At 43.8% G+C, this 17,462-nt stretch overlaps 1 protein-coding gene across 2 annotated transcripts in view; it reads left to right on the forward strand.

Moving 5' to 3' along the window:
* The window catches only part of LOC126475063 (arylsulfatase B-like), a 75,468-nt gene that overhangs the window by 22,075 nt on the left and 35,931 nt on the right, over nt 1-17,462 (forward strand). For both annotated transcript variants that reach the window (XM_050102623.1, XM_050102622.1), the window contains exons 5-6: nt 4,466-4,715; nt 11,239-11,396. In XM_050102623.1, coding sequence (XP_049958580.1) covers nt 4,466-4,715; nt 11,239-11,396 — 408 coding nt within the window. The remainder of the gene's footprint in view (nt 1-4,465; nt 4,716-11,238; nt 11,397-17,462) is intronic.

Raw genomic sequence — 17,462 nt, forward strand, 5'->3', positions numbered from 1 at the left:
ATGCCAAGTCAAACGAAGACATGCCTACCAAGACGTGTCTCCATTCGAGAGCATCAGGATCGTACCATGTAAGGACTGCGGGTAACGGATCAGAGACGTAGCCGTTAGCGTAGGTCCGGTTGGTGCCGCTGTTATGTGATCATGGAATTGATGGGTTCAGGAGAACCCTATTGAACGCCATGCATGTTTCCAACGCTTCATTTGGGTTGTCCTTCCTTTCCATCAATGAACAATCGCTTAGTAGTGCGAAGTCACCAGGACCACATGGCAGACCTAGAAAAATCCCGCCTTATATCGTTGGGGCAACGAAGGATACCCATCAACTAGAAAAAAACACAGTTATTCGAGTTTTCAAGAAAGGTCGTAAAAAAGAAGCATACAGTTATAGAGCTTTATTGTTCTCGTCAGTGTGTTGTAGAATTACGGGCAAAGTTTTATTCTCAAGAATTATGACGTTTTTGGAGAACGAAATTCTCGTCTTTCAAAATGAATATGGGTTCTGCAAACAAAACCTGCGAAACTCAGTTTGTTCTGTTTCTCCATGAGATCCACAGCGCACTAGACAACGGTGCCCAGGTTGATGCCGTGTTCCTTGACTTCATGAGGGCATCTGACACAGTCTTGCACTACCGTTTAGTGATAAAAATACGAGCTTATCGAGTATCGCAGCAGATTTGCTACTGGATTCAATACATCCTTGCAGACAGAGCTCAACTCACCGTTCTTAACGGAACAAAATGGGCAGATGTAAAGGTAATTTCCGAAGTACCCCAAGGAAGTGAAATAGGACCGTTACTGTTTACAATACATATAAATGATGTAGTAAAAAGCATGGATGATCTTTAAAACTGTTCGCAGATGATGCGGTTGTCTATAACAAAGTAGCAACGGCAGAAGAGAGTAGTGATCTTCAGAATTGCGGAGGATTGATGAATGGTACGGACTCTGGCTGTCGACCCTGAACGTAAATAAATGTAATATACTTCTCACGCACAGGAAAAGAAAGCAACTACTTTACGACAACACTATTGATGAGAAACTGCTGGAAGCCGTATCCATCGTAAAATATCTAGAAGTATCTATTCAGATTGACCTTAAGTGGAATCACCACATGAAACAATCTGTATCAAAAGCCATTGCCAGACTGAGATTTATAGAGAGAAACTTAAACAAATATAGTTCATCGACGAAGGAAGTGGCTTATGTGGCACTTGTTTGACCGATACCTGAGTATTTTTCGTCAATATGTGATCGTTACCAGGTAGTCTTGACAGAAGGGGTAGAGAATATCCAACGAAGAGCAGCTCATTTCGTCACGGGATCATTTAGTCGACGTGAGAGCGTTACCGACATGCTCAAGAAACCCCAGTGGAAATTTAGAAATTTGTGGTAAGTCCCTATGGGACCAAACTGCTGAGGTCATCAAAAAATGGTTCAAATGGCTCTGAGCACTATGGGACTCAACTTCTGAGGCCATCAGTCCCCTAGAACTTAGAACTACTTAAACCTAACTAACCTAAGGACATCACACACATCCATGCCCGAGGCAGGATTCGAACCCGCGACCGTACCGGTCTCGCGGTTCCAAACTGCAGCGCCCAGAACCGCGCGGCCACTTCGGCCGGCTTGAGGTCATCAGTCCCTAGGTTTACACACTACTTAATCTGATTTAAACTGACTTACGCTAAGGACCACACAAACACCCATGCCCGAGCGAGGACTCGGACCTCTGACGAAACGCCGGTGGCAGAGGCATTGTGCACTACGGAGAGGTTTACTAATGAAATTTCGAGAGAAGACTATCCGGGAAGATTCGGAAAAGATACACTACTGGCCATTAAAATTGCTGCACCACGAAGATGACGTGCTACAGACGCAAAATTTAACCGACAGGAAGAAGACGCTGTGATATGCAAATGATTAGCTTTTCCGAGCATTCACACATGGTTGGCGCCGGTGGTGACACGAACAACGTGCTGGTATGAGGAAAGTTTCCAACCGATTTCTCATACACAAACAGCAGTTGACCGGCGTTGCCTGGCGAAACGTTGTTGTGATGCCTCGTGTAAGAAGGACAAATGCGTACCATCATGTTTCAAACTTTGATGAAGGTCGGATTGTAGCCTATCGCGATTGCGGTTTATCGTATCGCAACATTGCTGCTCTCGTCGGTCGAGATCCGTTGACTGTTAGCAGAATATGGAATCGGTGGGTTCAGGAGGGTAATACGGAACGCCGTGCTGGATCCCAACTAGCAGTCGAGACGACAGGCATCTTATCCGCGTGGCTGTAGCGGATCGTGCAGATGGGTAGATCACGTAACTGAGGACGTACTGAATAGAATTGCGGAGAAGAGGACTTTATGGATGGCACAACTCGACTAGAAGAGGGGATCGGTTGGTAGGACATGTTTTGAGTGATCAGGGCATCACCACTTAGGTACTGGATGGCAGCGTGGAGGGTAAAGGGATGAATACAGTAAGCAGATTGAGAAGGACTTAGGTTGCAGTACTTACTTGGAGATGAAGAAGCTTGCACAGGATAGAATAGCATGGAGAGCTGCATCAAAGCAGTCTCTTTTGTTGGGTCTTAAATGATTAGTGTCACATGTTTCTCCTAATGCCATTAGTTCCTTTCCTTTCACAGCAGCATTTTTGTGTAACCTGTGACCTTCATCGGCTCTAATAATGTCTTCCTTTACTTCGTATTTCGTGCAGTTGTCGTGAAATTCATTAACATGTAAATAGCCGTTCGAAACTCTTTTCCTACTTACTGACAATAGTTTTTTCTGATGTCGATTCGAGGGCGAGGAATGATTCATCTGCCGCACTGAGGATTTCCTCTTTTTCCATTCTCTTACTCCTAGCGGCCGTAATTATTTTCTTACTATTACTCTACATATTATTGGGACTGAAGACCACAACATCAACAACAGAATACTCTAATTATTATTGGACTGAAGGCCACAACAACGGCAACAGTATAACCATGGCAGCACGCAAATTGTCTACCATTGTAGACGTTTCGGTAATACTTCCATCGCTAGCCCGAAAGCCAACGAGGACGTCCTTATGGACGCAAATAAATCGCTCCCTTTGATCAGTACGACAACGACAGCACTGTTGACCACATCCCCTCGACACGCTTTGCATTCCTCCCGCTGCTGCTTCAACCACCCGTCGTGTGTACGCGGTTTTTGCACGTTGACGCAGTTTTCTATACCAAACCTGCAGATAATTTATGATTGGTGCAGCCACTGGCAGTAGACTCTGAACGTAAATAAATGTAAGATATTGCGCATACATAGGAAAATAAATCCACTACTCTACAGCTACACTATTGATGGCATACAGCCGGAGACATGGTCTGCCGTAAAATATTTAGGCGTAACTATCCAGAGTAACCTTAAGTGGAATGATCGTATAAAACAGATAGTGAGAATACCAGACACCAGAGTCAGATTCATCGGAAGAATCTTAAGGAAATGTAATTCATCCGCAAAAGAAGTTGCTTATAAGGGGCTTGTTCGCCCGATTCTTGTGTATTGTTCATCTGTCTGGGATCCTTGTCAGGTAAGACTGATAGAGGAGGTAGAGGATATATAACGAAGAGGGGCGCGTTTCGTCACGGGATCCTTTAACTGGCGAGAGAGACTTACGGAGATGCTAAACAAATTCCACTGACAGACGTTGCAAGAGAGTCGTTGTGCATCACGCAGAGAGTTACTATCGAAATTTCGGGACAGCACTTTTCAGGAGGCCAACAGTATTGCCGCCATGGTAACACCGATTCACATCAGTTAAGCGCTGTCGGGCTGGGCACTCAGCCCTTGTGATTCAAAACTGAGGAGCTACTTGATTTAGAAGTAGCGGATCCGGTCTCGGAAACTGATATACGGCCGGGAGAGCGGTGTGCTGACCACACGCCCCTCCATATCCGCATCCATTGACGTCTATGGACTGAGGATGACCAGTCGGTAGCGCTGGTCCTTCGTTGCCTGTTCGGGAGAGTTTACTTTCCAGGAATAGTCAGACAACATATTACTTGCCACCACATACATCTGGCGTATTGACCACGAGGAGAAAATCCGAGAAATTAGAGCCAATACAGAGGCTTACCGACAATCATTCTTCACAGCGTTCGAGAGATCAGATAGTGATACCGAAAGTACCCTCTGCCACACCCATTAGGTGGCTTGTCTAATATGGAGCAGATATAGACGTAGATTCACCATAGGTGGTATTCAAATTACTGTAACTGGCCCGTGTATCTCCCAAACATTCATAGAAACTGGTTCCTATTTGGTATGACAATTCTTCGAATGTACGTCACTGTGATGCTGCGAATAGGTGTTACTGTAACTTGTTGTAGTAAGACGTCTGGAACACTTCAATACTTGAATTTCCTCGTGAGAAACGTGATCGCCAGAGCGTTTTACTGACGCTTTTCCGTAATATCATTGCAGAACATGAGCGGCTACGACATGCGCGACAACATGCGGACGGCGTGGGAGTACTCTGGCCGCTACGTGACGGACGTGTTCACGGAGGAGGCGGAGAGGCTGATAGCTGAGCACGACACTGCCAGGCCGCTCTTCCTCTACCTGGCGCACCTCGGCTGCCACGCCGGAGTGGCCGCCAAGTGGCTGGACGCTCCGCAGCAGGTGGTGAATGCCTTCGGCCACGTCTCGGACCCCAACCGCCGGCTCTACGCAGGTACGCCCACTCTCCTCTCCATCCCAACCTTATCTCACCTGTTCAGGGCGCCGGCAAGCTAATACGGTTTTGGGAATACCACTGGTAGACGGTGGATAGCTGCCCTTCCGGTCGCCACCCGTTCCGAAGTCTGAGAGCATTTGTGTATACCACATAGCCGCGTCTGGTGTTGTCCCATGTGGAAATGTGAGAAAGTTTTGAAGACGTTTACGAATAGTACAACTGAGGTGGAATGTGGGTACCAGTGCAGTATTCTCCTAGTCGGATGTGGGAAACTGCCTAAAAACCACATCCAGACTGGCCGACACACTAACCCTCCACGTTAATCAGGCGGAAGGATACGATTCGAATCCCACAAGATGCGTGCTAATGCGCGCTGCTTTCCGGGCAGATCGCTGTGTGCCTACTCTCATAGCGTCCTATTCTCAACAGGGTTACAAACGAAAGCTTGCTGAAATAAAAAACATATATTTTTGTTTATTCATTTATTTTGTTAGTCGGCCAACATGTATCACGTTAGCTTACCATAGTAATGACAGTTGTTATCGGTATTCCTTCATTCAAGCTTTATGTGTAGAAGTGCCTTCATCCCACCCTTTTGGGTCGAGCTGTTCTAGGCGCTTCAGTCCTGAACCACGCGGCTGCTACGGTCGCAGGTTCGAATAGTGCCTCGGGCTTGGATGTGTGTGATGTCCTTAGGTTAGTTCACATCTGACCTCAGATGTTAATTACCATAGTGCTTAGAGGCATTTGAACCATTTTCAACCTTTTGCAGCAGCTCGTTACTCGTCTCATAAAGTCCCAAACGTCACTGTAGCTGCTTTGAAGGTATTTCAGTTTTGTGTGGTTTTTGTTCGCTTACTTATCTACTCTAGGTTTAAGTATTGAGGTATTTAGGGTTCGAAACTATAAAACGGAAAATGTCTTTAGTAGGAAAATGACGTAGACTATTAATAAGGAGTCTCCACACTCGCTGCTGTGCGATATTAATTTTTATTTCTTTCCTTTCACTACAGATCTGTTACGGCTGTTATCGAGTGACGTATGCATCGTCAAGGTGGAATGACATATATGTAATATCATTGGCAGCTGCATTTTAATTGTTTTACTCTATTTGGTTTATGAGTTATAATTTTTCTTACAGTAATTTGATGAATCAGCAGGTACGGTGCCGTACGACTATGCATTAGGAGCTATGGAACACAAATGAATCTTAGTCCATATGGTGTCATTCATTCTTCTCGTACGACCATACAATCGATTGCTGCGTTTGGAAATTGTCTGTAGCTTTTTTTTCTATTTTAGAATACATTTGACGTTTCGACTTTTTTTATACACATGGCATTCTTTTTCATAATTTGGGCGCAATGTGGGCTTACCCCGCAATATTTTTGTCTCCTTCATTTCTGTTTATGCAAGTAAACGTCTCTGAGAGAGGGTAAGAGTTCTAGGTCCACTGATCTGTAAGGATACATTTCGGTCTTTGCGAGTTAGCACTTCTTGCTGCAAATGAGTTGCGTAGTCTGGAAGGTAATTTAAATTTCGTTAGTTTTTGCTTTCAAGGCTCCATTACGTAGTAGGCTAGATATTTAAAGCACATTCAAGAGTTTCATTGTTTCGTATATCGTGATTAGATTGATTAAATTAACCTTGATATTCGATATTACTGCCCTTTTTTTGAAAACAAAATAGCAAGTCAGTTTACTTGTGGCACGTCTTTCAGTGCAATAATTTGCTCTGCTACTACCTCACAGTCTTTAGTCTTTAAGCGTGTATCTATAACAACTAGACTGAAAGGTGCGCCTGTTTAAGTATTAGCATTAATCACTTTTCCAAGTAGTGATGTGCAAGCCCTGATATTACACCGATATGCAAAACGAAAATTACATTGACCATGAAAAGATAATTGATGCTAACTGGCTCACCATAATGCCTTAAGAATACTTACACAGCACTAAATATCATATAACCGAGCACCACAGATAATAATGGACCTACATGGCTCAGTATAGTATAGAATACATGATTAAACATATTCGTGAAAGCAACAGGTAATCCCAATTGGTGTTAGCTTTACACCTGTAGCGATGGTCAGTGCAAGGGGGCTGTCTTCCGAAGCATGAGTTCATCTATTTACAGTGAAGGTAATCTAAGGGCCATTCGATAGGACTCACACGCTTTTGATACATATTAGGTTGATGCAAAAGTTTTCCTTGTTTTTCCGGTTGCTATAGGGATAAATTTATCGATTTTCTTTAGTTGTACTTGACTGTTGATATTTGAGTTCACATATCGTCATATTGTCATCTGGAGATAGTGAGTGGAACTGTGGATGCTAGAAAATGAAGTGCCAAATGGAGAAATCGGATCATTTTCCGCATATCCTTCTGTTTGAGTTCAACAGAGAGATGACAGCAGCGGAGGCAGCGTGAAACATTTACGCCGTGTATGAGAATAATGCCATTGGACAGAGCATGAGAAGAAAATGGCTTTCTCGTTTCAGGGAGGATATTTTTGACATTCGACTCTCTCCACGTTCAGGAAGATCTTCAAAGTTTGATGAAGATCATTTTAACGCATTAATTCACAATTATGCACTTCATTGTACTCAATAACTTGCTAATGTGATGAATTATGATCATCCCACAATAATGCGACATTTGCATGCACTGGGGAACGTTAAAAAATTGGGTGTATGGATACCGCACGCTCTGAGTCAAAATCACATAAATCAGCTGGTGGCCGTTTGTGCATCTCTGCTTGCTCGTCATAAACCGGATCGTGAACGGAACCGGCCTTTGCTATCCTCTACCGTTACTGGTGACGAGAAATGGTGTCTTTATGCTGACATAAGGAAAAGAAAGGAATGGCTGAGTACAAACAGCAACTCCCCGTCCAAGGATCTACTAAATGTAATATCATGCATGTGGTGGAGCAGTGACCGTTTAGTGTACCAGGAATTGCTTCCGAGTGTTGTAACCATCACTGATGATATTTATTGTCAACAACTGAGACGTCATGCAGACACAATCCAAGAACAACGACCAGGAAGACTGAATGAATTGATCCTAGTCCACGGTATCGACCGCCAGCAAAAACACTATAGGTAACAGGAGTCGGATTGGGAAGTCACTCCACACCCACCTTATTGACCTGATGTTACATCGTCGGATTTTCACCATTCTTGCTCTCTATCGAGAACTTCCTTTCCGAACGAAAAATGCGCTGCGAACGTATCTGAAGGAATTCTTCCCGTCAAAGCCACGTGATTTCTATGTTCGCGGAATCGTAAATGTTGGCAATGCAAGGGGACGGCGTAGGTTATCTTCAGTCAGAAAGATTCCCAACAATTAGTAAGAAAATGGTATTTATTAAATATGAAGAAATACTCAACTTAAATAATGCTTCTTTTTGTGAAATGTCCGACACAAGTAGACGTTTGAAATTATTACAAGTTCTCTGAAATATTAAAGTCCAGTCACTGTGACTCTCAGTTATGCCTACGGAGAGTCCAGAGCTGGCCTACAATGCCGGAGTCTTTGAGACGAGGCACGAACACTGCAGCTTGTAGACTCGCCAGTAACTGGAGACTACGCGTTCGTCCGCCGTAGCTCGGTGTTCCGGTATTTAACGAGCCATCGAGCAATTGCTTTCCGCAAACGTGATGGCAGCTGTAGCCCCTGGCTTTCCTCAGTATTGTTCGTACTGCCAATCCATACAGCTGCTGCGCTTTGAGTGTTTCGAACGCGGTTTATCGATTGTGTTGCAGTACTCTCTGGTGTCGTGAGTACCGTCACTACAGAGAAGTTACCACAGCGTATCTGTTGTATTTTTTAAACTTACGGAAAATCGCTACGAAATTTTGCACACGTAGCAACCTGATGTCAACAATCACTAACCCACGTCGTCTTACCTTGTTTGAAGACCGAAAATAACTTACACGCAGAGGTAACGGGCCAAAATCTGTCGTTTCACTCCAACCTTGCTTCACAATACAGAATGTATTGAGAATACGTTTCTTTTGAACCACTCTTCGCCTAACATCATGTTAACCTGATAAATACAGCCAATGTTCAGTACACTTAAGCAAAACATGACTGAAAGAAATAGTCTAGCTAGAAGTGACTGAGCAAAATACGTTATGTTAACAACGAATATATTGCTCCTCAAAAACACAGACACAAATTACAAGTTGACAATGTATGCATATTCAGCATTACTAAACAAGCTTAGAGCGTGGGGAGCAACAATACGATGTCTGTTAGCAAGACGACCTACTCTTTCTCATACCCGCCCGGTTAGCCGTTCGATATAACGCACGGCTTTCCGGACTGGGAAGGCGCGCCTGGTCCCCGGCACGAATCCGCCCGGCGGCCTTGTGTCGAGGTCCGGTGAGCAGGCCAGTCTGTGGACGGTTTTTAGGCGGTTTTCCATCTGCCTCGGCGAATGCGGGCTGGATATCCTTATTCCGCCTCAATGTTATTATTTTCTTAAGCTCCCACATATACTGTGCAGTCACTGGATGATGATGTTGATGATGATGTTGGTTTGTAGGGCGCTCAACATCGTGGACATCAGCGCCCGTACAGGTTTGAATCTTTCCATTTACAGTCTAGTCACTATACGAATGATGATTAGATGATGAGGACAACACAGACACCCAGTCCCCGGACGGAGAAATTCCGCGACCCGGCCGGGAATCGAACCCGGGACCTCGTGATCCAGAAGCAGCAACGCTAGCCACTAGACCACGAGCTGCGGACTGCAGGCACTCGAGAGAGTGTGGTTCTTGTAGAAGAAGTGATCCAAATTTGGGCTACCATTTACTGTCTGAGACGTAACTCAACTTACGTTGGAAATTAGTTCATGAACGTTACAGTAAACAATACTTTCAAGTAGCCTGCTTTAACCCATTAAAGAAAATGTCACACAATCTCACTTTTTTTAAATTCTGGATTTAAAAAAATGCTAGGATAGCACTCCTGTCGAGGTTTGTGATTTGGGATAATCACGGGTGTAAGAGTTTTTAGCAACACCACAATTATTCCAGAATGAGATTTCACTCTGCAGCGGAGTGTGCGCTGATATGAAACTTCCTGGCAGATTAAAACTGTGTGCCCGACCGAGACTCGAACTCGGGACCTTTTCCAGTTTAGTGGAAGGCTGGTGGCACTGGTGGCGTAGTTTCCAGTGGCTGCTAAAGTGGCGGCGATGCAATAATGGCAGTACTGTTAGCCTCGTCCTGCTACAGATCATCTTGGCGTCAGAAAACTATACTTTTACTGGGCCAGACACATGCCATGATAATAGTATCACCTAATGCAGCATCCGAGGCCGGTAAATACTGCTCTCAAGCTCCTCTGGCCACAAAACTCCAAGAATATGAGCCAAAATAATCCGCTGCTGCTAGTGAGATGTTAACCACAGCACTACTCAGCCCACACCCCTACCAATCACAACGGACGAGTTCCCACTTGCGTGTCAACCACACCTTTTCCACTACGCCAGGCTGCTTCCGCAGGTGCGTGGCTTCCTCCGTCTTTTACATTCAACCCTACGTTCCCTAACTATGGACCAAGTCGTTTACAGTACATTATATAACAATCATTCCAGTAGTCACTAAAATCCACGGGCACAGTTAAACAACTTCGTTCAGAATGTTCATATAACTAAAACATAAATACGTGGTCAAAGAATTTCCATGACAGTTAGGGCCTGCAACACTCTACATATGCAACACCACAAATTGACTTATAAATATCGATACAGATACAAAATAGGTCGAAACACTTGTTACAATGTGACTTGAAGATTTCGCTTGACCAAAACTGGTTGTTTACAGCACAGTAGCGTATTGTTGTCACAACATACCGTAACAGAGATTGCCATAGAGTCTAACTCAGGTCTTTTGTAGTAAACGTAATTGTCCACATTCCAGTCAATTCATGTGCCACATAGCCTTTTTATGTTTCATTTCCCGAATATGTGTTTGGCAAGTTCTGCTTGCATGACCGACGAAGCGAACAGAACCTCTGGATGGACGAAAAGGAGCATGGTAAGGAATGTGAGCTATATGGCTCTTCGTTAGCTGTACGTACCAAACAATTCAATGTACTTATATGTGATAAAAATGTGTTACTTTAAATACAACTTAGCAGCTACATACACCCATTCCAGAATTTCTGAAGTTCTCTAGGGGTGTGCAGTCCCTAAATTAAGGAGTGTTACATGAAGCAGAGCTCTGGTCTTGTGTGGCGAGATGGAGGCCAGACTTACACTTGACATTTTCCTAGAAAGTATCTAGACTCATTGTATTGATTTGAGAAGTCGTGTAAAAACCCAACCGAGCAAGCTTCGGCCGGAAATTGGACCACAGTACTTCAATGATAGGGAGCAATGTCTTAGTGCTGTATCTCACTCACTGACTTCGAAGGTATTTGATACGAATATCTAGCAGGTAACAATGTTTCAAGAAATATCATACATGTCCAGACCAACCACCGAACATTTCATCTGTTGGCAGCCGTGATGTCAAAGGTGGACGAGTCGGTTGGACGTGTGGCGGCGGCGCTGCAGCAGCGCGGCATGCTGGAGAACTCCATCATTGTCTTCATTGCCGATAATGGCGCCCCTTCGTCAGGCCAGTACAACAACTGGGGCTCCAACTATCCACTGAGAGGGGTGAGTCTAAATTCCAATAAATGGTAAGAACAACCTCCATCAAGCTTTTCTCAAAACAGATGGAACGCTTCTCGTATACACTTCATGAACGGATGAAGACAACGTTCGTTTTATAATATTTATATGAAGGCAAGGCAAAATAAAAGTACAATTTCTCTAAAAGAAACCTTTTATTGGGAAATAGCCGTGTGAGTAACTACTTTATACGATATAATCACCATCATACTCATATTGACTCGGTACAGTTCTTAACAGATTTCCTAATATCGTCCTGAAGTACAGTTTGTGCCTTCGTGCTCGCTCATTCTTCATGGTATGGCGAGTTCCTTACCTGTTAGACTTGTAGTATCCTTGGTATTTGTTCTGTCAACAGTGTGAGCTACTTCAAACCTTTGGGGGGCCTAGTTGTAATTACTGATTCAAAGGGAACCATACAAACCTGTAGATAAACTGGAAAAATGAAATCCTCTGCACATAAACAATTTTTGTTAACCGTTATTACTCCCCGACTTCGCATTTACTCTGACTGATCAGATGATATTGCGTGTAAAACCTCCTTGCACTAACCCCTTCTGATGAAAAATTCAAGAAAGTCAAGGAATAATCCACTTGCTCAGAATGTAGTTAATCAAATACAACTTGTGAAAAAATCAGTAATTCAGGCATCATAATTAAAGGCACCAGAGCATCACAGAAAAATCTTCACGTAACACATCACACTGCTTATCCATTTTAATTAAAACTTTCTAAGCTACTTAATCACATCCAACAGCAATTAATGATAACACTCTCTGTATATCCTCTTAAATCACACAAGGTTGCACCAACAATCCCTGACTACCTATGATGTTCAGCAATCACAATCAAATTTCGGTTGACTAATTTTCTAGCTAGTATTAGAACATTAAACTAATTATGACATAACGGATCAGATTTCAAATTTTTTATGGTTATTTGATGAGTTTGTGCTCACATTAATTTTTCAGCACAGTTTCATCGGCAACGGTTTTAAAGATGACAAGGAGATGATGCTATTTGGCAGTTAATTGGTAAACTGCCACGCAACATGTTTTATAATGTACTATGAACATTCCAATAGTCAATATGGACGATCCTTTAACGCTGCATCATAGCTGCAGACAGTATTCAGTACTGTTAATGACTTCTTCTCTTCCTTTCTTTTTAATATGGTGAGGTGGACTTGTTGGTTCCTGCAGCACTGAGAACTCTTTTTAGCTGGCTTGCACAATGCGGAAGTTTACTTAAACGGACCAGAAGGGGTCATAAATTGGTTCAGCGCTTAAAGCTGTTCACCAGAGCAGGTAGGAAATGCAGAATTAGCTACGTCCCATCTCAGATCAGCAGGTCACTCAGGGTGATCTATATTGTAGTATTGTGTGAGACACTTCAAGAAATCCATTTTGAAAGACAACATGTGAAGCCAGGTGCAGCCACCAGAATGTGTGAGACTGCCTATTTCCCTGCTGTCGCGCAATAAATGAATGTTCATTTGAATTCCTAGTAACGAACACTCAGAGTGGGTCACAATAACTATTTCTCTAGAAGGCACATTTTCCAGTGGCGATCTATGGTGAGAAGTCTGTCACAGACTGGGAGACTTTTTTGTTTCCTCCCAACAGCACATCACCATATAGGTTAACCACAGCAAATTCGTGAGAATTGGAGTTTCTTAAACTTATTTATAAACTTAGTACTGATCGGAACTCGCTAGGCCTAATGCAGTTGCCCAGCAAGATTCCTACATTGACAGAAACAGCCAAGTCTCAAAGACTTGAGTCAGGCAACAGTTGCTACTACACCACATAGGAGTGGTACTGATGAAACAGCAATATAGTCTTCGCATCGAGTGGGAATACAAGATTAGTTAACTTCAGTCAGGGTTTAACAGCACAATTTTAACTTTCACACTGGGTCAGTTGCTTCCACCACCCACTTTGGCAAGTCTACTGATACACTTATCTTTCATATATCCACCCACCTGCATCAAGGCTAGATTTCAGAATTACAATCGTTTAGTTAACTTATTAAATGTTTCCATACTCATTTTAGTGGATAATTCATTAGTTTATAGTAAAGGAACAATGCTTATAGCGACTGCTAGTTTCTTTTATAGTCAGAAGAGCTCCTTCATTAATGTATCCACATGTAGTGTGTTATCCATCCTTGGAGCTTCCCTTCCCTGGGGATCACCAGGTATTGGGCTTGTAGAATCTTAGGGATATACTGAAGATCTCAACCTCCATCTGACACTTGTCTTTTGAAATTTTTTGCTATAGGCAACGAACGATATATCCACTTCATGTTCAGCCCTTTACTACACTGTTCATATGCCCTCTGCTCACCAGTGATTACTGTGTGGCTGAGAATCTTTCCTTCTTCCTCCTCGGAACGCCTTAAATGTGACTATCGATTTTCAAATTTTTCTCTTGTGTTCATACATCAGAAGACGTGGTATCCAAAGAGAACTAACCTCACGATGTTTTAGAAATTCATGGACGTTTCTAATGCTGGACAACTGTTAGTGCTCAGATTACCGACAATATCGTAAATGCTTCTACGACGATAATCAGGAACCATTTGTGCAGTTGTCTGAATTCCCTATCCTCTTTTGAAGTGGATGGCCCCCTCAGACGCTCTTCGTTGCAAGCTAATACACGCTCACCTTTAAAAGAACTTAATCACTTCCAAGTGTTTCGTTGTTGAAGATACATGTCACTATACTGCAGCTGAATTCTGTGAGTAATCTTCGCATAATATGTTCGTTCAGAATACAGAAAATGGATCTCTCATTTAGATTTTGATTCATGCAAGCAAAAAAGCTCTCATAATAAAATTCTCTGAAAATCACTACAAAAGGTGCTATTCACTGAAACAACAGAGCTGATGGACAAGAACAAATAAAATTAAAGAATGCCTGCTGGAGTCAAAGCTGTAAATCCACTGAGAAGAGAAAAATATAGCTTCCATTCATTGAGTTGCTCTTGTACAACATATTACGTAATGTAGTAACACACAAAAATTGTATCCTTTTCTATATTTTGTTCGCTGTTTATTTCTTAGATTATGTGTGTGTTTTTTCTATTTAAGAAGTGGAATATCGAGTTTTTGTGTCTATAAAGTACAGGTTACGGTAATTTGTAGTGCTGTTATCATTTATTTCTTAGTTTTGAAGATCCAACAACCGTTCGCTTCCGCCTAGTCGGCCAGTCAGATTCCAGATGTCGCCTGCTATGCACCAACAGAGCAGCGAGTTACTTGTTTAGCGTTTTCCGGGCTGTACGCAGTCTGTTTGTGGAAGAAGGAAGAGCAGCTCGTGATCCGCGAACACCTGAAGGCACTTTCGGCTAGGGCCAGCCATGTTGAGGCTGCTGCCTCACGGTGACGAACTGAGCGGGACGCCTTAGGTGCCGCTAATGTCGCCCACAGTCTCTGCTGCCGAGGCATCGCCCAGTGTAACTCACGGTGGATCTGTCCTCACAACAGGCTGAGTGGCGGGAGGTAACGCGCTCGCTTTGCTCCTGTGAGATGGTCAGTGTGGAGGCTGACTGCTTGGGCTCACACATTCACCCTCTGAGTGGACAGGTGCCCGTTTCTTCACCAGGATCCGAGCAGGCGCATGGGGGTGACGGATTTGCTAGTTTCGGAATCTCCAACCTTAAGCACGTTGTGGAGCGTCTTCGGAAAACACCGTTCGGTGCCAGAAAGCTATTCAATGTGCACCTTCTACGTCTGCTGGGGAGCTCATCTGCAATGTGGAGGAGGCCTTGCTTGCGGCTCTCGAGCGTGCAGGATGGAGTAATCTGCAAGTTGTGGTTCATGTCAGCTCCAATGACGCCTGTTGCTCTGGACCTGAGTCCATCCAGAGTTCTTACAGACGGCTGACGGAAGTGGTGAAGACTGATGGCCTCGTGTGTGGAACGCAAGCAGAGCTCGCAATTTGCGATACTGTTCCCAGAGTTTCTTCGGGATCCATTGGTTTAGAGGAAAAGCCTTCGTCGTCTCAGTGTCGGTCTTGGATGCAGATCTCTGTACATGCGTCGACAGATGGAGAATTGTAGAATTCCCCGTGGTAGATCCAGGGCTGCACCGCACTAAAGAAGCAGCTTCTCGGGTAGCAGAGCAACTGTAAAGTTCACATGATTCTTTTAAGGCTAGGAGGAAATTTGAGGTACTCTGATGCATAATCGCCAGTCGATACGTAGCTAGTGAAAACAGACCACGTTCAGTGTAAAGACACTTTGACTGTGAAAATTTTTTCAGTACATTTTTTAAGCACTCGTAAAAAGTTCTCCAATTTACTTCCCTCCTCACACTCTAGTTATTCTTGGGGCCGATCGCTGGCTGAAATCCGAAGTAGAAAGTTCTAAAATACACTGTAAGGCAATAAGTACGACACACCCCGAAGCAATTATCGGAATGAGATAAAAATCGGTAGATGTGACGTACATGTTCAGGCAAACGTATGATTACAATTTCAGAAAAATTGGATGGTTTAGTCAAGAGAAAGAGCTTCACAAACTGAAAAAGTCAGAATGGTGTTGGTCAACGTCTGGCAACTATGCAAGCCGTTATTCGGCTTGGCATTGATTGATATAATTGCTGGGTGTCTTCTCATGGATATTGTGCTGAATTCTGTCCAAGTACCCATTAGATGGTGGATGGCACTCCCCATAATGCTTCAAACGTTCCCAATCGGGGCGATGTGCGGCGACCTTTCTGTCCAAGGTAGGGTTCGACAGGCACAAAGACCAGAAAAATAAACAGTTACCGTTTGCGGGCGGGCATTATCTTGTTGAAATACAAGCCGAGGAAGTCATGCCATGAAAGGCAACAACACCGGGCATAGGATAGCGTCTACGTACCGCTGTACTGTAACGGTGACGGGGATGACAACTAATTGGGTCTTGCTGTGAAATGAATTGGCACCACAGACCATCACTCCTGGTTGTCAGGGTAACAGTCACATTGGTATCCCATCGTTGCCTGACTGTCTGGAGAGTCTCGACACACGTCTTCTCTTGCCATCAGGGCTCAGTTCGAAGCGGGACTGATCACTAAATTATATTCCAGTTAATTTCTTGGCCACCATGACCACCGAAGAAGTGAAACAGGATAGGGAATGACTATTAGCGGTACAATACAACATCCTTCATGGTTTGCGCAGTAGCTATATTCAGTAGTTTGCTAAACCTAAGGCTGAACGTATCTTTCGCACGATGTCTCATTGCCAGGTAACTTAACACGAAGATGCTTGGAAAACACGTAGAAATAAATGTTGCAGAAGGTAACGAAATAAATATACGATGAGACGAACAGAAATGAGAGTTTTATTCAAAGACAGAAATTACACTGAACTCACCACTATTCATTGTGGTCCCCTGCACATATCAAATGGCGTGGGATGGTTCTTTATAAGATGTGTGATTACCATGGACAACACTACATGTTCGGCGAACTGTTCCCATGCTGAGAGTTGGTAAGGAGTTATTGTCATAGGGCGTTCCATTCTTCCACCAGTGCGGTTCAAACCGCTTGATTGTCTTTGGTGCACGTCGATATACTGCAATAAATATTCCCATCGCGTGCCACATGTGGTCGACGGGATATAAGTCGCGGGAACTGGCAGGCAAGTTCATTCGCCAAATTCCCTCTCGTTTAAAGAGCCTCTCCTACTACTTCTCCTCCTCTTCCTCCTCCTCCTCAAGCACTGTTTGATACAGTCACGCATTCTTCTCCCTAATAGTGAAGGTGTGGCCGAATTCACCACTGAGAAGATGCACATAGAGGAACACAGTGTCACTATGACGTTGAGTGGTGAGTCTACCATGGTCAAAGATAATCTCGCATGTTCCAGTGCCAACACTGTACCTCGTCTAGAACACGATGAGTACACATACTTGAGCAACCTCCATAGGCTACAGTACCGTTCTATACAGGTCTGGGACCAGTGAATTAACAACTGCGAATTCGTTTTTGATGGAAGAGAGCCAGGAATTCATATTCAGGAAGAGCAGAAAACACAGCTCACCCTCTACGCCACAAGCT

The sequence above is a fragment of the Schistocerca serialis genome, chromosome 4 (assembly GCF_023864345.2).
Source record: "Schistocerca serialis cubense isolate TAMUIC-IGC-003099 chromosome 4, iqSchSeri2.2, whole genome shotgun sequence".
Taxonomy (NCBI): Eukaryota; Metazoa; Arthropoda; class Insecta; order Orthoptera; family Acrididae; genus Schistocerca; species Schistocerca serialis.